Source organism: Eubalaena glacialis, chromosome 1 (assembly GCF_028564815.1).
Source record: "Eubalaena glacialis isolate mEubGla1 chromosome 1, mEubGla1.1.hap2.+ XY, whole genome shotgun sequence".
Classification (NCBI taxonomy): domain Eukaryota; kingdom Metazoa; phylum Chordata; class Mammalia; order Artiodactyla; family Balaenidae; genus Eubalaena; species Eubalaena glacialis.
In genome coordinates this window covers 61484578-61511420 of record NC_083716.1, presented here as the reverse complement: position 1 = coordinate 61511420, position 26843 = coordinate 61484578, and the positions used below count along the sequence as shown (strand labels likewise).

At 45.0% G+C, this 26843-nt stretch overlaps 1 protein-coding gene across 3 annotated transcripts; it reads left to right on the top strand.

Moving 5' to 3' along the window:
• Positions 1 to 1267: 1267 nt before the first annotated feature.
• SEC24C (SEC24 homolog C, COPII coat complex component) lies at positions 1268 to 26401 on the top strand. Of its 3 annotated transcripts, none has more exons than XM_061180586.1 (24): positions 1268 to 1326; positions 3081 to 3280; positions 5948 to 6083; positions 15766 to 15941; positions 16151 to 16525; positions 16840 to 16976; positions 18208 to 18276; positions 19587 to 19698; positions 19928 to 20055; positions 21236 to 21374; positions 21579 to 21694; positions 21871 to 21995; positions 22154 to 22345; positions 22551 to 22644; positions 22860 to 22976; positions 23328 to 23498; positions 24006 to 24102; positions 24192 to 24337; positions 24563 to 24701; positions 24854 to 24972; positions 25070 to 25249; positions 25511 to 25702; positions 25938 to 26027; positions 26172 to 26401. In XM_061180586.1, exons 2-24 carry the CDS (start codon positions 3109 to 3111, stop codon positions 26310 to 26312), a joined length of 3363 nt encoding a protein of 1120 aa, XP_061036569.1. In that variant the 5' UTR covers positions 1268 to 1326; positions 3081 to 3108; the 3' UTR covers positions 26313 to 26401. The 3 variants fall into 3 exon arrangements, with proteins under 3 accessions (XP_061036569.1, XP_061036589.1, XP_061036579.1); XM_061180596.1 differs by lacking the exon at positions 1268 to 1326 and adding an exon at positions 1692 to 1767; XM_061180606.1 differs by lacking the exon at positions 18208 to 18276.
• Positions 26402 to 26843: the final 442 nt, after the last annotated feature.

Here is a 26843-nt window from a genome sequence, read left to right as displayed (position 1 = left end):
TTTTTTTGGCCCCAGGCCGGGCTGCTTGCAGGATCTTAGTTGCCAGATCAGGGACTGAAACCAAGCCCTCCAGCAGTGAAAGCGTGGAGTCCTAACCACTAGACTGCCAGGGAATTCCCACTTTTTCTTTATAGCTTTATCATACATGTATGTAATTACAAAACCTTATTTAAATTGGCGAAGAACTTTTGTTTGTTCACTACTGTATTCCCGGACCCAAGAACATGGCTTGGAACACAACAATGCTTAAAAAATAATTATTAAATGAAACGATTATTGAAAGGATTAAATGAGTTTATGTATATTTTAAAAACTCCTACAAATATTAGCTACAATATTGTTATTATTAAATGGGGTAATAATAATTACTCCAGGAACTGTAGCTCTGCCAACAGGCTGGGGGCATTCTAAGAGTAGAGATTATCAGGCTGTGGCAGTGCTCTGCATCTAAACCAAGGCGCTCTATAAAAACGGTTAATAATGGCTGACCTTTACTGAGCACTTACTACGGTGCCAGGCAGTCTTTGTGACCTAATCCCATACTCTCAACAAGTTTTTAGAAGGGCATTCATATTCTCTTCATTTTACACATGAAAGAAACTGAGGCCGAGATTAAGTTGCCCAAGCTAGGGAACTGCAGAGCCAGAACTTGAACACATGACCCCGGAAAGCAGAATTAGTGCCCTTTAACGTTACAGGGTTCTAAGGGAATTCCCTGGTGGTCCAATGGTTAGGACTCTGCACTTTCACTGCCCGGTGCACGGGTTGGATCCCTGGTCAGGGAACTAAGATCCAAAATAAATAAATTTTAAAAAGATATATTACATTAGAATAATTATATTAAAAAAAAATTGTACGTTCCGCTCCGCAAATCTCAAGACCGGCAAAGGTCATGGGTGAGAACCTCCAAGACGGAAATCAATGGGGCCAGGGGTCAGCAGGAAATCGCTACAGGACTCTAAATCAGAGGTTTCTAATATGTCATAAGAAGGAGAGTTACTGAACATAGTTCAATCGCATCTCAGCTGGTGGGACCATAAGGTTACCAGGACATCTGGGCAAAACAAAAACAAAAACAAAAACAAAAACGGAAATGCATAAGAAACTGCGGAGCCCCTAGGGGGCGGCCATGACGAGAAGGGAAAGTAGCGCATACGCGGCATCCGGGTTCCTCGGCGCCTGCTTACTGCAGACGTGGCAGAAGGAGTGGCCTTGGAGCGTGGGGGTGGAACTTCCGGGGGCGACGCGCCGGCCCCCCTCGGAACCGGAAGTGGAGCCTGGGAGCCTTGACGTTAGGAACGAAGTCGAACCTGGATCTGGAGCCGGGTGAGGAGTGGCTTCGGGAGGTTGGTGGGTAGGAAAGCAGAGGAGAGGCCGGGGTATCACTGGCCAGATCGGGGTCCTGTCTGAGAAGGAAGGGAGGGGCCCGGGGGCGGGGCCCGGGGAGAGACCCTCACCTCATGCATCCACAATCCAGAATCAGTCCTAGACCCTCCCTTCTCTCCTCCCGGCCCAGATTCCGGCTCCCGCTTCCTGCCCTGAGCCTGTTGAAGGGCGCAAGACGCTCGATCTCCTACTTAGTGGAAGTCTCTCTCATCGCGGCCCGAGAAGCTGGCTTGGCTTCTCGGTCTTGATCCCCGGCGCTCCCAGCCTCCACAGCTCGACTACTTTCAGAGTTCTAGGAAGCTTGCCCCGCCTCCTGGGTTGTCACCCTCGACTGTCCACCCAGAGTGGAGTTGAAACTTGAGCCTGACTCCAAACTCTTGGGTGTGTTTGAGGGGATTATTTCCTCGAGAAGAAGCTCCTTTCCTACCATCCCCACCCCCACACTGACTTTAGGAAAATAAGAGGAGGAGGACATCTGTCAAGCTTAATGTAGTGACCTGTGCGAGGTTTAGGATTTGGAAGAACAGCTCCTGAGATGGCTTTGAATTTAAAGAGTTCTAGTCCAAGAGCAGCTCAGCTTTTCTGTAGTCAAGATGGCCCTACCTAGCAAAGGGGAGAGACCCACTGTTCCATTGCAGTAGCTGTGAGCTCTTATGCTTCCTGGGTCCCTTCTGTCTATAGGATAGTTGGAATGATCAGGCTATGAAGAGTAGATGTGATCAGATAGTCCTGTTCTTGGAAGGACCTTGGAAAGGCTCTCCAATTTATTCCTTTGTTGCTGGGCAAGATTGTAATAATTTTGGTGGTGGCCTAGATTCATTACAAGCATATAAGAGCAGAAACAGGAGAGTTGGAGAAGTGCATTGGGATTTGGAATACTTATAGTCCCCTCTGCTTGAAGGATAAGGTGAATGATCTTTTCCCATGAAATCTAACTTTGCCACTGATCTTTGAACTGTTTCCCTAGGTTATTGTGAGAAGTTTTTGTGCCAGGCCTGCACTCAGTTCTAATCTGATACCTTGCTGGAGTTTTCAGCTGTCCTTTACATTTAGTGATTTTAATGCTTCAGTTCTAAGGTCCATACACTCTTTTGGTGGGAAGACTGGGGATGGAGTAGCACTTGATTTACTGCGGTTTAGCCAAAGAATGTCATTTTTCTAACCGGTTACTCTAAAATTTGTCTTTTGAGGGGGAGGGAATTTAGCCAATCTGTTTTAGACATGTAGTCTGAGTGATTAAAAGTGACTAGCACACTAGAGGGTATTCAGTTTTGTGGAATGAATGGATGCTAGAGTGAATGAATGGAAAGTGGGAGCATTGTTTCATTTACCTGTAATATCACAATAGTTCATCAGTGGCAGGACTTCTTGTATGACTAGACACTAGAAATCATACCACTGGGGAATGGAGGCTGCTGCTCCATTCCAGTGGGCCTATCTGAGGTTGAAATTTATACCCTCTTGGCAGTGACAAGGCATAGGGTTCAGAGTAACAAAATCCTTACTTTGAGGAGGCAGTCTGTCTGCTGTCTGGGGAAGAAAATTACAAAGATCCTGTAGTAGTGTGAGAATGATTAGGCTGATCACTGCCTGATAAGGTCAGTCCTTTTCTATTTCTACCTCCTACTGTGAATAGTGCTCTCTCTTTAGAAAACTGATTTTGACTAATTTCTCTCTTCTCTCTCATTTAATAGGTGAGACCAAGTCGGGGATGCTCTCATAATGAACCTTAACCAGTCAGCTCCACCTGTGCCGCCGTTTGGGCAGCCCCAGCCTGCCTACCTAGGGCATCATCAATCCAGCTATGGTGGGCAACCAGGGTCCACAACTGCCCCCACTTCCTATGGAGCCTACAATGGCCCAGTACCAGGCTATCAGCAAACCCCTCCCCCAGGTATGTTTCCAAGCTTCCTTTGAGCTAAGGAGGGGAATTAGTAGTCTTCAGGTTGGCTTGTATTGCCCTACCTAAGCTGCCTAAAGGGTTGTGGTGACTGGGATTGAGGAACATGAATCTGGCTCTTGGTCACTGAGAGTCCTGTGGGCAGTCTGCCCTTCCCTTTTTTTGTTTTTTGTTTTTTGTTTTTCTCCCTTTTGGCTGCATCACGTAGCTTGCAGGATCTTAACTCCCTGACCAGGGATCGAACCCAGGCCCACAGCAGTGAAAGTGCCGAGTCCTAACCACTGGACTGCCAGGGAATTCCCACCTTTCCCTGTTTTTTTAAAAGGTGACTGTGTCTCTGCCTTAAGACATCTAGTGGGAGCACATCTTCCAGGTTCAATGGCAGTTCACTTCCTGTGGGTGTCACCCTGTGCAGCCTCACCTGGCTGCATTGTTCACAGCTGGATGGAAGGGTTGTGGTCACAGCTCGTCCAGAGCCTGTGACCAGGATTAATTATTTCTGTTGACCTAAAGTCCCTCTGAAATCACTTGTTTCTCATGTATATTGATAGTGCCTCTCATTGGACTCATAGTTCTATCTATAAATGACTCTGGGACTTGGGGAACTAGTTCTTGGATGAAAAGTGTGATGTTTGTGTGCCTGATTTTTAGTGCCTCTCATATCTTTCTGCTGATATCATTCCTTTTCCTTTGTTTGAGTTTCTTTGGCTTCTTAGATGTTGTCTAATATCAGGGAAATAAGAGGAAACCAATCTGGTGCTGCCTTAGGATCAGTGTTTGGCTTTTACGTTACTTTTTCATGAAGAGCAGCTGGTAATCTACGGATTACATTATTCATAGGGGTTTTTTAGAAAATGGTTGACATTTGATCTTTGGTTAGGCTAGCTAAGGACTTAGGTATACCAAATGCTTTATGCTTTTTAAGACAGTAAATTCCATAAAGGGATATGGGAAAAAGAAGGCACCAAGGAGGCATAGGTAAGATTTGGGAAATGATTGAAGTTATGACCATTTTAATTATGACTTTGGAAAAAAGAATTGCGAAGTGGTGAGATTAGGTCTCAGGGCTTTGGAGAGCCTTACTCTGGGTTGGGACTTTGGCTGGACAGAGTCCACCTCTGATCTGTCAAGTCCTGGCTTATCAAGGTGGAGTTTGGCATTGCCCCAAGAGGAAGCTCTGTTATTGAGAGGAAAACATATCTGGTTCTATGATGGCTAGTGAGCAGGTTCAGATTAATCATATTCCTGTAGGCAGGTTCTATAGTGTCTAATCTCTACTGAGGGCAGAGCAAAAGAAAAACAAAAAAACAATAGTTTGAACAGGGGTCAGCAATATGTCCAAAGTGATATGCCAAGTAACTAATTGCTTTCTTCCTGCATCTCATGCAGGAAGGATGGTTGGGGGTAGTAGAAGTAGCTTTGATGGCAGCTCTGATGAGCAGAAAGGATGGAGTACAGCTTTTATGAAGACATAGTGACAGCAGTAATTGGAGGGCAGGTGACCTGTCCTGACTGAACAATTGTGCAGAAACAAATTCTCCAACCCGTGGGAATACTTTCCTGAGCCATGTGCTATTGGGAGTGCCAACACTTAGAAATGGCTGAAAAGAAGATGGGTAGGATGAGTAGAATATATGAAGAAGAGGTTGGCAGAATAGTCTCCCTAATATTTATTTATTTATTTTGGCTGCGCCGTGTCTCAGTTGCGGCATGCAGGATCTTCATTGTGGCATGTTTAGTTGTGGCATGCGGACTCTTAGTTGCGGCATGCATGTGGGATCTAGTTCCCCGAACAGGGATCAAACCCGGGCCCCCTGCATTGGGAGCGCAGAGTCTTACCCACTGGACCACCAGGGATGTCCCGAATAGTCTTCCTAAGAGGTGCCTTTCTTTACAACCTAGTTTAGAATGTTACTTGGTCACCTTCTGTGCCACCTTTCTCACGTATGCTCTAAGTTTCTGAGTTCTGGAGTGGGATCCTTTCCTTTTTAAAAAAAAATTTATTTATTTAATTTTGGCTGTGTTGGGTCTTTGTTGTTGCACTCGGGCTTTCTCTAGTTGCGGTGAGCGGGGGCTACTCTTCATTGCAGTGCACGGGCTTCTCATTGCGGTGGCTTCTTTTGTTGCAGAGCACGGGCTTCAGTAGTTGTGGCTCGAGGGCTCTAGAGTGCAGGCTCAGTAGCTGTGGCTCACGGGCTTAGTTGCTGCACGGCATGTGGGATCATCCTGGATCAGGGCTTGAACCCGTGTCCCCTGCATTGGCAGGCGGATTCTTAACCACTGTGCCACCAGGGAAGCCCCGGATCTTTTCCTTAAAAGAGTTGACGTTTTGTCTAGGGTAAGAACGTTAGACTGTCCTGGATTGAGTGAGAGTGTATGGTGATCATAGGAAGGCCCTACATTTTTGTGGCTCTGGCTACAGCTTCACCTGTAGTATACCTGTCTAGGAGAGTAGAGGCTCTCTGGCTGGGCATCCATGTTCAGAATCTCCTGTAGCTGGAGTTGCATGTTGATGGTGTCCTTTTCATTGCCAAGCTATGGTATTATGCTTGTGATATTGCAGTAAAGGTCTGAGCTTATTGATCCTTGCTTTGCATTCCTTGCTCAGAGTGGAGGAGAAAGTTATTTCCCAATTGCTTAGTTTCTCTTCTTTACCCTCAGGTGTTTCAAGAGCCCCACCTTCTTCAGGGGCACCTCCAGCCTCAACAGCACAGGGCCCTTGTGGCCAGACTGCATATGGCCAGTTTGGACAAGGAGATGTACAGAATGGGCCAAGCTCCACCGTTCAGATGCAGAGGTACGTATTTGTTTTTTTTTTTTAAAACATCTTTATTGGAGTATAATTGCTTTACAGTGGTGTGTTAGTTTCTGCTTTATAACAAAGTGAATCAGCTATACATATACATATATCCCCATATCTCCTCCCTCTTGCGTCTCCCTCCCACCCTCCCTATCCCATCCCTCTAGGTGGTCACAAAGCACCGAGCTGATCTCCCTGTGCTATGTGGCTGCTTCCCACTAGCTATCTGTTTTACATTTGGTAGTATATATAAGTCCATGCCACTCTCTCACTTCGTCCCAGCTTACCCTTCCCCCTCGCGTGTCCTCAAGTCCATTCAGAGGTACGTATTTGGCTCAACCTAAAATTGGTCTGATGAGACTGGAAGAATTAGGAATGTGTGAGGGCCTATTTACTTTTCTTTTCTTTTTTTTTTTCTTTGCTTTTCTCTTACATCCCTTTTCCTCTTCCCTTCATCTTTTTGTATTTTGTTCTCATTTTTGCAGGTTACAGGTGCTGCTAATGTCCACTCTGTGGATTATTGACCCATCTAAGTACCTGGGTTTTTTTCATATTCTTTCTATTTTTGTGAACTTGGGTTTTTTCCTTGACTAGATATATCTTTAATCATTGTTATGTTCCTTCTGAGCTTACCCTACGGGAAAAACAGGAAAAAAGAACCTCAGGATTATTTATGTCTCTTCTGACTTCACCTTTTCCTTTAGATCAGGCACTTAGTAGGACTTATTGGTTAAGTTTGGGTGTGACCAGTTATGAAAGGAAAGATACTCAAAGGAAAACTACATAAATGACGAAAACTTTGGTGGTGCATGACTCAATAAACCCTTGTCTTTGCATGGAAATCCATTAAAGGAGGGCAGTCATCTCTGTTGGAATGCTGTTTGTTTTTTGGTAAACAAAGAATAAAGTATAACTACGTGTAGGGTATGTGGTAGTGCAAGAGTCACTTACTGACATTTTTATTAGGTGTCCAGAATATACATTTTTAATATTCCATGTAAGCCCGGAGAAAGAGCCTAGGAAACTCTCCCTAACCCTCTGTGTTGGAAAACTCTGAGAAGCAGTATAGAGAATTCATTAATTCATTCATCCACTTAAAAATATTTATTTTGTACTACTATGTGTCAGATGTTGTTCTAGAGGTTGGAGATAAAGCATTATCAAACAGATCAAGTCTCTGCCCTCGTGAGCTTATAGTCTCATGGAGTACACAGAAGATAACAAGTAGTCAAATGTAAATAAGAAATAAAACAGAATAAGGATATTGAGAATGAGTGGTGAGGAGGTAGGGAGCTGTTTTAAATACATTGGTCAAGGAAAGCCTCTCTGAAGTGATGTTTGAAACCACAGTGAAATGATGAAGGGAGGTACCCAGAGATCTGGGGGATGAGTGTCTTAGATAGACGGAACAATGGTGCAAGGGCCCTGGTAGAGAAATTAATTTGGTTGATGTGAAGAAGAGCAAGAATGCCAGTGTGTCTAGAGCAGAGTGGAGAGTGGAGGAGATAAAGTAGGTACATAGGCAGGAGCCATATCATGTAGTGCTTTCTAAGCCATAGTTAGAAGTTTAAATTTGATTTTAGTTGCAGTGGGAAGCCACTGGAGAGTTTTAAGCTGGAGAGTAACATGTTCCCCATTTATTTGTTTGTTCATTTATGTGATGGATCTTTTCATTGTAATGTAAAACACATACACAAAAACCATACAAAACAAAGGTATGGCTTAGTAAATTTTCATAAAGTGATTACAACCCAGATCAAGAAATAGAACTCTGCCACACACCCCTAAAACCCCTTCCATGTGCTCCAATTCAATCATCGCTCTCTCCTTCCCCCCATAAGTAACCATTATCCTAACTTTTTTTTTTTTTGGCCATGCAGGATCCTAGTTCCCCAGCCAGGATTCGAACCCATGCCCCCTGCAGTGGAAGCACGGAGCCCTAACCACTGGACCACCAGGGAATTCCCTATCCTAACTTTTATAGTAGCCACTTTCTTGTGTTTTTTAAAATAGTTTACATCCAAAGGTACATCCCTAGACACCACAGTTTAGTTTTACCTATTAAGAAAAAACAACTTGATGTGTCTTTTAAGTCTATAGGTTCCCTTTTTATCTCTTTCTTTTTCTTACTATTTATCTGTTGAGGACTCCAAGCTAATTCACCTGAAGAGTTTCCCACAGCCTGGATTATCTGGGTTGCATATTCATGTTGCAGTTCAGTATTTTCCTTTTTCCTTTGTATTTCCTGCAAATTGGCAGCTGAATCCAGAGACTGGATCCAGATTTGATCCGTGTGGATAGTGTGGAGCAAGACTTTGAAGGCACATAATATCTTTTTTTTTTTATAAATTTATTTATTTAGTTTATTTATTTATTTTTGGCTGCATTGGGTCTTCATTGCTGCGCACGGGCCTTCTCTAGTTGCGGTGAGCAGGGGCTGCTCTTTGTTGCAGTGCGCGGGCTTCTCATTGTGGTGGCTTAGCTTGTTGTGGAGCACGGGCTCAAGGTGTGCGGGCTTCAGTAGTTGTGGCTCACGGGCTCTAGAGCGCAGGTTCAGTAGTTTTGGCGCACAGGCTTAGTTGCTCCGCGGCATGTGGGATCTTCCCGGACCAGGGCTCGAACCCATGTCCCCTGCATTGGCAGGCGGATTCTTAACCACCGTGCCACCAGGGAAGCCTGGCACATAGTATCTTGATATCTCTCTTTTTGTGATGTTAGCAGTTCTTGATGCATATGTATATTAATTCACTGGGTTTACAAAATGGTGATACTCTAATTCTTTTGTTTTCCTCATTTATTTGTTTGAATACCATTTTAGACAGTTCTTGTCATCTGTTATTTGGTTACTGGTTGTGCAATTCATGTAGAATAAATGCTTGATTCTTTACCTTTATTTCCTAGTTTATAGGGAAATGAATTGGTTCTCTGTTATCTACAAGGTGACCAACTCTTATTTTTTTTTTTTTAAATCTTGTAGGGACTTTCTATTTTTATTTTTTTTTTATTTTTACTTTTGGCTGTGTTGGGTCTTCGTTTCTGTGCGAGGGCTTTCTCTAGTTGCGGCAAGCGGGGGCCACTCCTCATCGTGGTGCGCAGGCCTCTCACTATCGCAGCCTCTCTTGTTGCAGAGCACAGGCTCCAGAAGCGTAGGCTCAGTGATTGTGGCTCACGGGCGTAGTTGCTCCGCGGCATGTGGGATCTTCCCAGACCAGGGCTCGAACCCGTGTCCCCTGCATTGGCAGGCAGATTCTCAACCACTGCGCCACCAGGGAAGCCCCTGACCAACTCTTATTTTTAATATCATTATGAATTTATAGTTTTAAACGTATTTGATGGGTTTCAATTCACTGCAATTATCATCATTATTGGAGTGTAAAGTGTCCTGTCTTTGACCAATGTGAGCCTCTTCAAGTTGACTCCTGAGTCCTTTTGACATGACCCTAGTAATCTTTAGGTCTAATGAAATGTTTTAGGCTTATCTTGTACATTTATATTCTAGACCAGGAATTAGCCATTTTTCCAAGAAATCCTTTATTTTGTTGGTGAGAAATGTTATTTTGTGACTATAACCTGGGCACTAGGAATGTTCATTGCTGCCTGATTGGTCACTTCCTAGGCCTCTTCAGTGGACATAGCTAAGAAATACATATCTACATATATTAAAGTTACAGTACCTCATTAGTTTAAATATGTACTTTCAGTTCAAATTCAAGACTACAGAACCTTTACTTAACCTCTTCATTATATCTGTATCTCTTCTTCCACGCCAGGAGTCTTGATTCTCAAGACTGTGGGAATGATGGAATTTGAATATTGGAATATGCCACAATTTCTCATTTATTTTATCCCTTATTATACACAACAATCTCAGTATAACAATACTAATACTATCACAAATGTGATCAGTAAAAACATTACTTTTTAAAAATTTTGCTTGTGCTCTCCCCATTCTCTAATAATTAAAACAAATATATTTATTTTAAAAAAGAGGTCACTTTGCTGAATTCAAGAGTAGAAGTAGGGAATCCTATGAGGAGGTTATTGCCGGTAGTTCAGGTAAGGGATGATATTGGCTTGGTTTAGGATGGTAGTGGTAGAGGTGGTGAGAAGCAGTCAGACTTGGGATATATTTTGAAGGTAGAGTCAGTAGGATTAGATGTGAGTTAAGAGAGAAAGAGGAATTCTGGATGTCTTTTAACCTGTTGACTTAAGCAATTAGGTAAATAGTGCTACTTACTGGGATGAAGAATATTTGAGAAGGAGCAGATTTGGGGGGTGAAATGAAGGGTTTTATTTTGTACATTATAGGTTTAAGAAAGCTACTAGCTACCAAGTAGAGATGCTGAGTAGGCAGTTGTATATGAATCTGCAGCTAAGGAATGATGTCAAGACTGGAGATACAAATTTGGGAGTCTTCAGTATAGAGACATTATTTAAAGCCATGGGACTAAGTGAAATCACTTAGAAAGTGAGCATTGAGAGTAAATAGTAGAGTTAAGAACTGAGCCTTGGAGCTTACCAACATATAAAAGGCAGTCAGAGGGACTTCCCTGGTGGTGCAGTGGTTAAGAATCTGCCTGCCAATGCAGGGGACACAGGTTCGAGCCCTGGTCCCAGAAGATCCCACATGCTGCAGAGCATCTAAGCCCGTGTGCCACAACTACTGAGCCTGCGCTCTAGAACCCCCGAGCCACAACTACTGAGCCCAGGTGCCGCAACTACTGAAGCACGTGCGCCTAGAGTCTGTGCTCCGCAACAAAGAGAAGCCACCGCAATGAGAAGCCTGCCACGAAGAGTAGCCCCTGCTCGCCCGCGTACAGCAACGAAGACCCAACGCAGCCAAAAATAAATAAATGAATAAATAAATTTATTAAAAAAAAAAAAGACAGTCAGAAGAGGAGCTATCAAAACCAATGAGGGACTTCCCTGGTGGTCCAGCAGTTAAGACTCCGTGCTCCCAACGCAGGAGCCTGGGTTCAATCCCTGGTCAGGGAACTAAGAGCCCGCATGCTGCAACTAAAGATCCCACATGCCACAACTAAAGACCTGGCACAGCCAAATAAAACAAACAGACACACTGAGAAAGAGCAGTAGTGAGGTAGGAGGTTAGCCATGACAGAGTAGCATCCTGAAACTAGGTGAAGCAAGTATTTTAGGAAGTAAAGAGAATAATCAGCTGTGTCATTTGCTGCTGAAGGGTGAGATGTAGACGAAGAATTGACTGTTGGGTTTGGCAAGGTTCGACATCATTGACAGATGTAGTTTCAGTGGAGATACGAAGGCAGGTGAAAGAATTTCAGCTGGTAAGTAGATTAATGTAACCTAAAACCCTTCTGCCACAAACATCTAGAAAGGGGAGAGGAAATAGAAACAATTCTTTTTTTTCAAATACATAATCAAGCTTAAAAGAAAGAAAGTGAAATCCTCAAGTGCCAGAGACCAAGTGGGAACTGAAAATCAGAGTGGTAAGTTGACACTGTGGCTGCCTGTGGAGAGGGTGGAAATTATCATCTTGAGAACCTGCGGGCTTAAGTTTAAGCCGGTACCTTGGGCATTTCTGAGCTGAGGTTTAGAATTGAGACCTTGTTTATGAAGTCTGGACCTAGGCTACACCTTCAGTGAACAGGTAGACCAGAAAAAAAAAATCTGCACACTGGCAGAGGGAAATAATAAGGAGTCCTGTTTCTCCCAGGCTGCCTGTGGATAAGTGGGGGAAAAAAGAAAAGGTCTTGGGACTGCAAATGAACCTTTTTGGGGCAGTGAAAATGTTCTAAAGTTGGATTCTGGTGATGGTTGCACAACTCTGTAAATTTACTAAAAACCGTTGAATTGTACACACTTAAAAGGAGTGAATTTAATGGTATGGAAACTATATCTTAAAACTTTAAAAAAATTTTGATCTTGGGCAGCAGTATCATTGGAGTACCTTCCAGAAGCAAATGCTAAACAACCACTCTCCCTCAATCCAGGCCGTTAGGGTTTCTCAGAGGAAAAAAATACCAATTAGAGGAAACAGGGACTATTAGAGGAGAGCAGATAGTAGACTAGTACCTTGACTGAGGGACTGTAACTGTCAACATCGAATTACGTACCTAGCTAAGAGAGAGGGCGAGTAAAGACATTTGCGGACAAAGACTGAGAGCTTATCGTGTATAGGCCTTGGTTGAGAAAACTACTAAGGGATAGACTAAGGAAAAAAAGGAAAATGAACCTAGAAAGAAAGATCTTTAAAGAGAGAGAGGAATAGTAATTAAAGAAGTAGAGATAGGGAATTCCCTGGCAGTCCAGTAGTTGGACTCCGCACTTCCATTGCAGGGCACACGGGTTCAATCCCAGGTCCAGGAACTAAGATTCCACAAGCTGTGTGGCGTGGCCAAAAGAAAAAAGAGACAGAGTATAGACCAATTCTTTTCTAATGTTTGGCTAAAAGAAGAGCAAAAGCTTGAGGGGGATGTGAGGTTTTAGGGCAATTTTATTTGATTGGATTTTTTAAACAACTTCATTGAGATATAATTCACATACCATGCAATTCACCCATTTAAAGTGTACCAATTTAATAGTTTTAAGTATATTCACGGAGATGTGCAACCATAACTATAGTCAGTTTTAGAACATTTTCATCACCTCAAGAAGAAACACCGTATCCTTTATCTAAGTAGCTATCCCTATTTAGGTTTTCCTTAAATTCCTCACTCCCCCAATGTAAAGCAACCACTAATCTACTTTCTGTCTCTATAGATTTCCCTATCCTGGACTTACATATTAGTGGAATCATATACTATATGATATTTTGTAACAGACTTCTTTCACTTAGCATAATGTTTTCAGTGTTCATTTATGTTGTACCATGTATCAGTACTTCATTCTTTTTATTACAGTATCTCATTGTATACATATAATACTACATTTTCTTTATCTGTTGATGGACATTTGGGTTGTTTCCACTAATAGTTGGTTATTTTTTGAGATATTTGTATGTTTTTGTGCTGATGGGAATGATCAAAGAGAGAGACATTAAACGGGAAGTACATTGGACAGACAAGTTCCGGAATGGAAAAAGATATTTACATATAAAGTAGGTATAAACATAAAGTAGTATCCAGAGTATGTAAAGAACTGCTACTAATCAATAAGAAAAAGTCAATTCAGTTGAAAAAAATAATGGGCAAAAACCAGAATAGGTATTTTATGAAATAAGGGATACTAATGGCCAAAGAACATATTAAAAAGCTGTTCAACCTCTTGAGTAAAGAAAAAAGTAAAAATTAAAAACCACAACAAGGGACTTCCCTGGTGGCACAGTGGTTAAGAATCCACCTGCCAATGCAGGGGACACGGGTTTGAGCCCTGGTCTAGGAAGATCCCACATGCCGCGGAGCAACTAAGCCTGTGCGCCACAACTACTGAAGCCTGCGCCTAGAGCCAGTGCTCTGCAACAAGAGAAGCCACCGCAATGGGAAGCGCGCGCACCACAACGAAGAGTAGTCCCCGCTTGCTGCAACTAGAGAAAGCCCGTGCGCAGCAACGAAGACCCAACACAGCCAAAAATGAATAAATAAATAAATTAATCAATTTATTTTAAAAAACACACAACAAGATACTCCTATGTATCCATCAGATTGGCAAAATTAAAAAGTCTGACAGTACTAAATATTGCTGAGCATATGGAGTATCAGGAACTCTCATCCACTGGTGGTCAGATGCAAATTAGTACAACTACTATGGGAAAATAACTTGGAATTATCTGTTAAAATTAAAGATATGCATATCATATAAACCAGTAATTTCACTCATAGCTGTATGCCTTAGAAAAAACTCATGTATGTATAAACAAGTTGAATATATGATTGAACATAGCAACATTATTGATAATATCCAAAATTGGAAAACCCCCAATATCCATCTGTAGTAAAATGCTTCAGTAAATCATGGCATATTTATTTAGTGGAATAGCATTTAGTGATGAAAGAGAATGCTAAATGCAACAGCATAGATGAATTCATAAACATATGGTTGAACAAAAGAAGCAAAGCTCAGAGTATGTACAATGTGATTCTGTTTACAAAAGTTTAAAAACCTGACATAGCTGAATTATATTGTTTTAAAGACAAGGGAACAATTATCAAGAAGTTGGGAAAGTAGTTATCTTTGGGAGAAAGGAGAGGGCTGTGATGGAGGAGAGGCACACAGGGCCTTTGGTGTATTCTATTTGTTGACTTGCTTTTTGGTTACATGGGTTTTTGTATTATTCAGCAGTACGTATATGTTTTATGTATTTTTTTCTACTTATGTTGTATTTCACAATTAAAAAGTAAAGTATTGATACTAAGAATTGGGTCTGGGTTCTAGTTCTAGAATAGTCTGCTACTTATACCCTTAGTGTCTTAGTTTTCTGTCTGCTCTGTTTCCCTCATTAATTTGCTGTGAGAATTAAATTAAATAAAGCACTCAGAGATGCTTTGTAAATTATAAAGCTGTGTACAGATAAGGTGTTGGTTTATTGTTACTATGGTATGTGATAGAATACCACTGGGTAGTGGAGCGTATTATCCATGTTAATAGAGTAGTACCATGGAATATAATTATTCTGACAAGGATTTATGAGCATCTGCCATGGGGCTAACGGTATGTTTGTTGCTATGGAAGACAAAAAATGCAAAGCCCAACAAAGAGCTTAGGGAGGTAAGTTTCACTAGCATATTGCCCAGAAAATACTAGTTGAATGAACAAATGAAAAGTGTGAAACTGCAGAACTAGTAGAAGCTGACCAAACATAATAAAGTTCTAGTTATTTAGTAGAGACAAAATAAGCAGGAAGGATAAATCAGAATTTCAGTGTAACAGGCTACCGTTGTGAAGAATTTGATTCATTCTTGAAATCCCAGAAGGAGCTTGTTATGTATAATAATCTATGTTATAGATTTCTGCAGTAACATTACTGTAAAACACTGTTGCAATTGCTAGTTGGTATACAATGATATTGGAATGATTTTGAATTTATATTTTAATATGCCATCTGATACCATGGGAGTATCCAAGACAGCTATCCAAGTAACGAGGCTTTGCTAGATAGACCCAGCTAGAAGGCCACCTGGCTTATGTCCTGTTTGTCTAGTCCTTAACTCTGGTAGAGTTAGCATCATCTTTCTGCTTAGTATAGAATGCCAGACTTAGCTGACCTGCTCTTCTGATCTTATGGATATTTCTAACATCTTTCCCAGGATTAAGTGATACTTTGGTTTAAAAGTTAAACAATCAAACTGCATTTGTTTGAGCCCACATTTATTAAGCTCCTGTTGTGTTAATGCTTCTGTGCACCTGCCCTTTCGACTCCTTCAGTGCTTCAGATTACAGAACTGAGGTGGTTTGTCAACAAAGGATTAAGGCAGAGGAGGTGATAATCTAACTAGCAGAGTGAATAATACTCTGATCTGAGGGTGTTCGACACATGTTTTTGGAGTGAACCTAATGGAAAACAAGGTTTGCCATGAATAATCACAGTGTAGATCATGAGGAATGTAATTTATTCACAAATATATAAAAATGTGAAGCCATATAAGAGCCCAGATGAGAGTAAGATGCTGTAAAACAATATAGTTTCCTATATGATGTGGAGCTCCTGCCAACTTTGAAGGGTTTCTCGGCCCACTAGAAACCTCTGCCTTCCTTCTCTTCACAGGCTCCCTGGGTATCAGCCATTTGGGTCAGCCATATTGGCCCCTGTGGTCAGCCAGCCAGCTGTGCTTCAGCCCTATGGCCCTCCCCCAACAAGTGCACAGGTGACTGCTCAGCTGGCCGGAATGCAGATCAGTGGTGCTGTGGCCCCAGCCTCTCCACCTTCAGGGCTAGGCTATGGTGAGTAGCTGTGACCACAGGAATACTGTCCCCTTCTTTTTAGAAGCATCAGACTCTGGGGCTATACCTGAATCCCTTTTATTTCTTGTGCTTCTGAGCCCCAGCAGATGGGAGAAGTCATTCCTGCCCCTCATGTGGAAAGGAAAGTGATTTACTGAACAAGGAGGCAGAATGACTGGGGTTCTGACTCTACTTCTTCTACTTCTCAGGCCCACCAACATCGCTGGCTTCAGCCTCAGGAAGTTTCCCTAACTCTGGTCTGTATGGCTCCTATCCTCAGGGCCAAGCTCCTCCCCTTGGCCAGGCCCAGGGTCATCCTGGGGCCCAGCCTCCCCAGCGATCTGTCCCACTACAGGCCTCCAGCTTCACACCCCCAGCTTCAGGGGGTCCTCGGATGCCTTCGATGACTGGTCCTCTCTTGCCTGGACAGAGTTTTGGGGGACCCCCAGTGAGCCAGCCCAACCATGTGTCCTCACCTGCTCCTCAAGTTCTGCCCCCTGGCACCCAAATGACTGGGCCCCCAGGACCACCACCACCACCTATGCACTCCTCCCAGCAGCCAGGCTATCAGCTGCAACAAAATGGTGAGTTTTTCCCAAGGTCTACCCAGGAGCCAAAGGCTTTAGCAATTCACGTGTTTTTGTTGTTGTTTTTATTTGCTTTTAGTATCGCTTGCTAAGTGGTGAACTAGATAGACAGCTTCAGGGTATTATTACTAGGATCTGGGGTTTATAAGATTTTTTTTTTCTCTTAGTTCAGATAGTGTGGGCTTTCTCTGAATGGTCATTACTGTACCTCTCAATTCTACATTTATAGGAGTCTAGTAATTTCTGTGAGGCCTTAAGAAGAGATAGAGAAGGAATAATTTGTTCATCAACCTTGTGTCCTTGTCTCTCAGGTTCCTATGGACCAACCCGGGGCCCTCAGTCCAATTATGGAAGTCCCTACCCAGGAGCAGCCGCTTTTGGAAGTCAGCCTGGGCCTCCTCAACCATTGCCTCCTAAGCGCCTGGACCCTGATGCCATCCCGAGCCCTGTAAGTAGATACTTATGTGGTCCTGGGGAAGGAGCTTGTGGCTGCCAGATAAGTGAGTCAACCTAGAAGAGATGTTTGCCTAGCCTTTTCTGATTTTCATTTTCGTTCATCATCTTGTAGGTGTAGAACCTAGATGTAATTTTTGACTCTTTAACTAGAACTTGAAGTCCCAGAAGTCTTTTGGGGGCACTTTTACTTCATAGCTGGGCAGGAAAGGAAGGGAAACCAGGAGTGATCAGCAGCATCAGTAGAGCTCTGGGTTGAGTGTTGCATCCTGTCACTGCTGGACAGAGCACGGTAACCTCTGCTCTTCTGTGGAGTAGTGGGTGGGTCCAGGTCTTGTCCTCTTAGATCTAGTAGGATAGCAGTCTTCTTAATGGGTAGAGCTGGTGGAAATTCTCTGGTGTTAGGTGGTAAGAAAAGGAAAGCCTCTCTGGATTCTCTCTGCCCCTACTTGGACAGTGTTTTAGGAGGAAGCCTCCAATACTTTTGTTTGTTAGCCTGCTGCTGTGTGGATGGGGAATAGTGATCTCCAATTTCAAGGGCAATGTGGGGAAGTTGCATCTCCCAGGAAGAGGGTGAATCTCACTCTCAGAGCCATCATAATACTCAGGCCTTCCTCATCATATGCAGAATAGAGGCTGGTACTGTACTCCCAAGTGGAGGCCACTTTATAGTTCTGTCTGCAACATTTGCTATGTCAATTACCTCACCATGCTTAGCCATTGTCATATTCCATTCTGTTCTCTTCCCTCTTCCTTTGGGGAACTATCATGGTGAGGGACCCAGTTGGCAAAGGGGGACTCTAGAGGATTAAGCACTCCCTCTTTCCTTTTCCCTCCTTCAGTGAGAAGGAGAGTCTGGTTGGATGTGAGGCTTCTTTCAGCATAAGAATAGTTCTTACATGGGAGGCTTGGCCTTTTGGAGGGAACCATCCCTCTTCTTCCTTCTTAAAATTTCTCCCATTTAGCCCCTCCATATAACCCCTCTTGCCTCCTATTTGCCCCCTTCCTTGTCTTTCTACATCATAGCCTGAGCCATTAAAGGCTCTTTTCTGGCCCAGAAAAATTCGGAATTTCTGATCTAGGGGGGGCCTGATTTCAGCAGTATGAGCTGGGCTCTAGCTGTTCATGTCTAACTCATCAGGGCCGAGAGAAGTAACATCTGCTTCTTGTTCTTTTGTCTCCCTCCCTGTATTCCCCTGCTGCCTTTATTATTAAAACACTAAAAGCAACTCAATGAGCTGCCTCCTCAGCAGAAAACCAGGCACAGAATAGACCCTGATGCCATTCCTAGTCCAGTAAGTGCAGGGGGTGGGTGTGTGTGTGTCATCCCTGTGTTAATGTCACCCATGCATGCCTGTGACCTCATCTTCACCTCATCCACCATGTCCATCCCTCCGCATCCTCTTCCCTTAGTCCTTCTAGACCCTTGCTTTTACAAGCTAGAAGGATGTGCATGCCTCGAGTCACCATATAATGAAGAAGTAGCAAGCTGTTAGCAGTGCCTTTAAGTATGGGATGGTAGAAGGTCAGGATCGAAGGGCGGGGTCAGATGGCGTGTTAAGCTTTGGTTTTAGTCCTGCTGGCTCCTCCAGGAGCCTGCATGTGACATAGGATGGAACAGGACAAAACTGAACAGTAGATCCTTCCCTTTTGGGTTTGATTTGTCTACTGCTTGTTGTAGAGAAACAGGTGGGTAGGTGGCTACTAATGTACAAATTTGGGAAACTGTCAATTCTTACAGGGAGGGGACAGCTGGTTTGGGAAAGTGTGGGCCACTTTCTCATCTGGAGAGTCTGTTTGACTCTGATATATTTCTAAGCTTCAACTCTTTCTGCTATGGGATACAGAGTCTTATTCTCCCTTTACTTTTTCGGGTTTTACCAAACCCATCTTGAAGTAACTGACCAAAGGTTATCAGCCTGCATGAAGGTCTGATCACCAGCTTTGCAAAATCTTTTTTTTTTCCTTTGCTGGGTCTGTCAAAATGTGGGGGATTGAGGATTGGGCTATAATATCCTCTTCTCCCATATTTACACACTGAGGCTTACCTGAAAATAAGGCAGCATCTGCTTCCTCACCTTACCTGATCATTTCCTGCTGTGTAACCCTCTCCTCACCCTGTCCCTTCTACTTTCATTGAGTGTAGAGTCATTCCAGGTAGATTTCATTTTTACATGGTTACCGTTGTCTGTTCTCCTGCTCTGATTCAGAATGTGTCTTGGGAAGAGAAGGGGAGGCGGAGGCTTGATGGGGGAGGGAAGTGGAATCTGATCATGTTTGAAGGCTTGTGATAAGAGCTGGAGCTTTCCTGGAGTAGGTATTATAACAGGGTGATCACCATTTATTGGGGATCAGGGCGATTCATAAAGAAGCCCTTTCTCAATGTTGCCTGTCCAGCATGTTGCTGCTGACTGTGGAGTGGAAGATTGGTATTACAGCATTTTATATGATCTCCTAAAGGAGAGCAGGCCTGGTGCATGAGGTGTGTTCCTTGGCAAATTATTAGTTTCTGTGCTGCAGCTCCAGTGTTTCTTTCTCCTGGCTCTCTGCGACCCGCTACTCCCTTTTCATCTGTCACTTCATTCATTTCACCTCTTCCCTACAGATTCAGGTTATTGAGGATGACAGGAACAACCGGGGTTCAGAGCCATTTGTTACTGGAGTACGGGGCCAGGTGCCACCCTTAGTCACCACCAACTTCCTCGTGAAAGACCAAGGTGAGAAGGGCATTAATTACTCCCTGCGGGGACTTTTTCTCCAGCGTTATCAGCTTATGGATGGGGCTTTGTCAGTCTTTAATCAGAGATCAGTCCCTCATTGGTCTCTAGGGGGAAAAAGCCACCGTCAGCTCTAGCATTTGTTGGGATGATGGGGTGGATTGGCAATGGAGAGCCAGTGTCTGGAGTGATTCTGTGATCTGACTCAGCTTTTCTACCTCCTCTTCAGGGAATGCAAGTCCCCGATACATCCGATGCACATCCTATAATGTCCCTTGCACATCTGACATGGCTAAGCAGGCTCAGGTGCCCCTGGCAGCTGTCATCAAGCCGCTGGCAAGGCTGCCCCCAGAGGAGGTGAGTCAGGGAAGGGACTAGAGTATAACGAAAGGGAGGAAGGGAGGGGGAGTGGGGAGTGGGACTTCTTCCTAGATGTGATTCTGGCAGTCACAATGGAAGAAGTCTTGGTGGGGCGGGAGGGGCGAAAATCTTCAATAGCTTTCTGTCACAGGGCCCATGCCTGAAGGGGGTGGTAGGGATGAGAGTAAAAGCCCGAGAAATTGCTGGATGGGAGCAGAGTCCACAGGGGAAACACATTATGGAAAGAGTCAAGGCCAACTTGTAGGGGAGAAGACAGCTGGTTGCAGGAGCCTCTCATAGCATGGTCATCTCCAGATGATTAGAAGCACATCATTCTGTTTTTTCTTGTATGCTGTCCTGTCATCCCAGGTAGGTCGAGATGTTAGGACAGCATATTAAGGAGAAAGGTAGATTAAGATCCAGTAGTCCTTCTCTTACCTGGTTTGGGCCATGATCTGTCACTCCAATACCTGGAATCAGCATTGAAAGAGAGTTTGGCAGCTGCTCTGCCAGGCCTTGGTAGGATACCCTCATGTTCATGCCTAGCTTAATGAACTTGGGGTGGATTTCTCTATAACTGGATACTCATGGCTCACTTTACATCCTGCTTCTCTGTCTTGTTCTGTGTTTTTCTCTTTCTCTTTTCCTGGGTCTCAGTGGGGTTGGTTGGACTCTTGGCTGCTGGTCTCTTATCTGTAGGGTGACATCTGCCTGGGCATCAGTAAGCTCACAGAAATCCAGGGATTGGGGAGGACAAATATCGTAGATACTTCGTTGGGAAATGAGGAAGGAGTCAAGATCCCTAGAGCAGGAGTGAAGGGGATTGAAGATTGGGCCAGAAATGAGAATCCTGGGTAATTTCTGGTTTTCTCCTCATACGTCCATGTCAGCCCCTGGCTTGTTTGGGCCAGTTCCACAGTTGCTCTTCTCTTTCCAGAAGAAGTGAAATTCTAGAGATGAGGAGTAAGGAGAGGGGACTATAGAATTCAGACTCTTAGGGACATTCCTTAGGGACATTTGACATTTGTCCTCATTGCCCTTCTCCCTGCTCCCTCCCCAGGCAAACTATCTGAGCCATGCCCTTCTCCCTCCAGGTTGTTCCTCCTCATCTGCTGCCACATATAGCTCCCTGCTGTAGCTTCCCTCTATGTCTGAGCCCCTCCCCTTTGCTCTTTAGGCTTCACCGTATGTCGTCGACCACGGGGAATCTGGCCCTTTGCGCTGCAATCGCTGCAAAGCATACATGTGCCCTTTCATGCAGTTCGTTGAGGGAGGGAGGCGCTTCCAGTGCTGCTTTTGCAGCTGTATCAACGATGGTATGTTCACAGAGGCTGGGGTTGGGGGGATCTGGATTGCATCTTCATTGTTCTCTTTCTAGTTAGATAGATGAGGGTCCGTTGGTTCAGGAGTTGGGGAAGTAAGGCGCCTGTGGGGATGTGGGGCAATAGAGTGAGCTCAGCCAGGACCCAACTAAGATTGAGCGTGGACCTTTGAGTAACACTCTGCCCTACTCCCCACAGTTCCCCCCCAGTATTTTCAACATCTGGATCATACCGGCAAACGTGTGGATGCTTATGACCGTCCTGAGCTGTCCCTGGGTTCTTATGAATTCTTGGCCACTGTAGATTACTGCAAGGTGAGGGAAGGTAGTGTGGGAAGCAGCAGTGGGTGGACAATGAGACAGCTGAGACTTGCTGTGGTCATTTCCCTCACCCCGTCATTGTCCCCTTTGGTGTTGACTTCTCTCTAGTCAACTGACCTGCTTACTAATACCCCTCTCCCCCTGGCCACGAACATTTCCTTCCTTTGCAGAACAATAAGTTCCCCAGCCCTCCTGCCTTCATCTTCATGATTGACGTCTCCTACAATGCCATCAGGAGTGGTCTTGTTAGGCTCCTCTGTGAGGAGCTCAAGTCACTGTTAGACTTCCTGCCTAGGTGAGAGTTAGGGGCCGAGGTGCTTCCTTTGGATAATGATGCCTGAGGAGGGGGCTTAGGGGTGGGTGGCTGGGTTAACTCAGCATATCATGGATCCTGATGTCATGAAGTTGGGTGGTGGAGGTGGCAACCGTGGGTAACAATGTCACCTTCTACAGGGAGGGCGGGGCAGAAGAGTCAGCAGTCCGCGTTGGCTTTGTCACCTATAATAAGGTGCTCCACTTCTACAATGTGAAGAGCTCATTGGCCCAGCCACAGATGATGGTTGTATCTGACGTGGGTGACATGTTTGTGCCACTGCTGGATGGCTTCCTGGTCAATGTCAATGAGTCTCAAGCAGTCATCACCAGGTAGGAGTTAGATTGTGGGGGTAAAGCAGGGGTGGGGTGGGTACAACCACAGAAAGTCAGAGAGTTGAGCAGAGGGTTCAGCGGATGGACAGAGGCTGTGCCTCAGGAGTTCTCAGAGTCTGGGGGCCAGATGACTCTTCAGGGAATTGAGGGATTTGAAATGTGGATAGCAATTTTGATTGCCTCCTATCACCTGTCTCTTCAGCTTATTGGATCAGATTCCAGAAATGTTTGCAGACACAAGGGAGACAGAGACAGTATTTGCCCCAGTTATCCAGGCTGGGATGGAGGCTCTGAAGGTAAGGCTCGAGTCCCTGGCAACCACCTCTGCAACACTGTCTTCTGACCATCTTACCCCCTAGGATACAACCCCTGTTTCTTCAGTGATTGATGGCTGTGCAGTGAGTCAGCTTGTCTGGCATAGTTGGCACTGAGTAAATGACGAGGGAAGGGACGAATGAATAATGGATGAATAAAGGAAAGAATGGACAAGTAGATCTGTCTTCTTTTCTAGGCTGCTGAGTGTGCAGGGAAGCTCTTTCTGTTCCACACCTCCCTGCCCATTGCAGAGGCCCCAGGGAAACTGAAGAACAGAGACGACAGGAAGTTGATCAACACAGACAAGGAGAAGGTATGGGATTGGGAGCTGCGGGGAGGACTTTCTATTACAGAGGAACATGCTCTCTCTTCACAATGCAGTACTCTTAACTTTCTTGAGGGGGACTGGGACTGGATCCTCTGCCCTTTCACATGTCACACCCGTGACTGCCAACCTTCTCCACTGCTCCCACACCTCTACCCCATCCCAAAGCCCTTGGTAGAGTTTTTTTTGGTTTTTTTTTTAAGAGACTGTTCTGTTACTATTGCAAACTGAGAGGTAGATCTGAAGTCTTCCATGTCCTTGAATATCCCACATTACATATACAGTTCTCAAACAGGGTGGAACTGGGATCTTTGCACATTTTTTTCTATTCTTCCCCAGACTCTGTTCCAGCCTCAGACAGGTGCCTATCAGACCCTGGCCAAAGAGTGTGTGGCCCAAGGCTGCTGCGTAGACCTCTTCCTCTTCCCTAACCAGTATGTGGATGTGGCCACGCTCTCTGTTGTACCCCAGCTCACTGGTGGCTCTGTCTATAAATACGCTTGCTTTCAGGTACGGCATGGGACTCTGGGTGGCAGGTGGAAGCAGGACTGGGAATGCCTGCCTGCATGTGGAATGGCCCCTTAGCTGCTGACTCATTAATAGGAATAGCGTTGGAGGAGAAGACTGCACAGTGTAAAGAAGAGAGTGTGGCAGTCAGGAGCATGGGGCTTGGAATCAGTCCCAGGTTGATATTCTGGCCCTACCACTTACCAGCTATGTGACCTAGGATAAATTACTTAATTATTCTCTCCTTTGTTTCTTCATCTATAAGATGGGATTTTTATAGTTATTAATTAGGATTTGTCATCAGGATTAAGTAATTATATGTAAGGCACTTAATGTGATACCTGGCATGTAATATGTAATAAGTGCTTAAAAGCTATCATTATCATCATCATTATTATTATCCTCACTGTTACTGTCATTACGAATTCTGCAGGCTTGTAGAGTGGAGGGGGTGCAGGGAGATTGTTTATATGTAGTCAGTGATGTGACTCTGGGCCTGGGGGGATGCAGGTGGAAAACGACCAGGAACGGTTCCTGAGTGACCTGCGTCGGGATGTACAGAAGGTCGTTGGCTTTGATGCTGTGATGCGGGTCCGGACAAGCACTGGTCAGTCCTAGTTGGAGAAGAGCAGGTGGGGGGGCTCAGTCTGGAGGGAGGCACCTGTCATACCTTTAGCCCTGTCCATGTGGCCTCAGGTATCCGTGCTGTAGATTTCTTTGGGGCTTTCTACATGAGCAACACAACAGATGTGGAGCTGGCTGGGCTGGATGGGGACAAGACGGTGACTGTGGAGTTCAAGCATGACGATCGGCTCAATGAAGAGAGTGGAGCCCTCCTGCAGGTAGGGGGCAGGAGGCAGGGGTTGGGGAAGAAGTGTCTGTGGTCATTTCACTGGCTATAAATAGGCTGTAGGGAAGGGGGTGAGGGGTGGGTAGAGAAGACTAGAAGAGGCTGGAGAAGGGATGGCTCATGTCTGTCTTCTAGTTTAATAATATAGCAAAGAGGCAGTTTTCCTAGGGCTTTGCTGAGGGAGGGGTGTGAATTCCCCCTTTCTCCCTTCCCCTAGTGTGCCCTGCTCTACACCAGCTGTGCAGGGCAGCGACGGCTTCGCATCCACAACCTCGCCCTCAACTGCTGCACTCAGCTGGCTGATCTGTATCGAAACTGTGATACTGACACGCTCATCAACTACATGGCCAAGTTTGGTGAGGGCAGAGGCAGGACAGGGTGGGATTGGGGCTAAGAGAAAGGTCCAGGATGGTCAGCGATTCAGCATTCCTGAGTGGGTGTGACGGTGGGAAGGCACATGTGATAGAGTGGCTGACCAGTGGCTGTGCTGTCTCCCTTTCCCATCCAGCATACCGGGGGGTCCTGAACAGCCCTGTGAAGACTGTTCGTGACACTCTCATCACTCAGTGTGCCCAGATCCTGGCCTGTTACAGAAAGAACTGTGCCAGCCCCTCCTCTGCAGGACAGGTAGGGCAAGCATATTGGTGGAGGAGTTGTTGGGATACATTTTTGCATTGGGAGGGATTTCTCATGATCATTGACTTTGTTTTGATAATCCCCTTAGTTGATCCTTCCTGAGTGCATGAAGCTACTCCCAGTTTACCTGAACTGTGTATTGAAGAGTGATGTCCTGCAGCCTGGAGCTGAAGTCACGACTGATGACCGGGCCTATGTCCGACAGCTGGTTACCTCCATGGATGTGGCTGAGACCAATGTCTTCTTCTATCCTCGGCTCCTACCGTTGGTGCGACTGAGGGCTGGAGTGTGAGACGTTGTAGTGAGAAAGGGATATCATAGGAGGAGGAAGGGAAGGATTAATATTATCTGTGTTTGACACTCATGAATTTTTTACCTATCTTATCTGCTGTAATATTTTCATACTGAGAGTTACTCAGGTGCTTAGCTTTCTGAAATTTCGTGTGTATGGGGGTGGAGGATGGGGGTGCGGGTGGGCAAACGAGTCTTATGGTCCTTGGTAACCTTTTGCCCCCTTCCTTTTGTCTAGACAAAGTCTCCCATTGAGAATACCACTGAACCACCAGCAGTTCGAGCATCTGAAGAGCGTCTAAGCAACGGGGATATATATTTGCTGGAGAATGGGCTCAACCTGTTCCTCTGGGTGGGAGCAAGTGTCCAGCAGGGTGTTGTCCAGAGCCTCTTCGGTGTCTCCTCCTTCAGTCAGATCACCAGTGGCTTGGTGAGGGCAGGGAGTCAAGGAGAATGTGGGTGTGGAAGTAGACTCTGTGATACGAGTTAGGAGCCAAGAAAAGTGTGCTCATTCCCTTAAATAGCAGGGTACACTTAGAGAGGGAGGGTGCTGTCGTTCTTCACAGGCTTCCATATTTCAGATAATGCATAAATCTGTGCTGTGCCATCTTCACTTCTGGATTCAGCATACCTTACCGTAAGGATAAATGAATTTTGTGTTCCAGAGTGTTCTGCCAGTTCTGGATAATCTGCTGTCCAAGAAGGTGCGAGGCCTCATTGACAGTTTGAGGGCACAGAGATCGCGGTACATGAAGGTAACACTGATCTGAACCTGGATTTCTTACCTTGTCAAGTCCTCACTGGGAAGGGGGATGGGGAGTAAGTGACTAGATAATGGGATTTCAGGGCATGTTTAATTCCCTTTAGCCCTGCCTCATGACCCTGTGTTCTGGCCGTAGCTTATTGTGGTGAAACAAGAGGACAAGCTGGAGACACTGTTCAAACACTTCCTGGTGGAAGACAAGAGCCTGAGCGGCGGAGCATCCTATGTGGACTTTCTCTGTCATATGCACAAGGAGATTCGGCAGCTACTGAGCTAGAGCATGTGGGTAAACAGCATAGGGTCCAGGCCAGCTTCCAGAAAATACCCCAGGACAGCAGAGAAATTGGGACAGTTCCATATATTATAAGTCATATAAGCTGACCTCAGTCTCTTTGGGGGGAGGGGGAGGTATAAGGAGACACCTTCTTTCTGGGCTCAAGTATCCTACCACTCTGTCATGTCCTGCTGTTGGAAGGTGCCCCTATCCCCTCACTTTACCCTCATTTTCCTGCTAATCCTGTCGTAATGAATGTAGTTTCTCAGTTCACTGTATATGATTTGGTGTTGGATTTGGAGCCACCCAGACCCTGATTAATATTATGTGTCCCTTTGGACCAGCCTCCAAGAAGAGAAGGGCAGGCAGGAAGGAGTGAGGATCCCAGGGTTATTACAGGGGGAGGGGCTGCTAATTCAGCTCATTGTCATCAACTTCCTATATTAGGGATAAACATACATACAGGTGCACAAGAGCTGGCGTATAGACCATAGATGGTAGAGAGAAAAGTGGTCAGTCTTCTTGGGCCTGGAA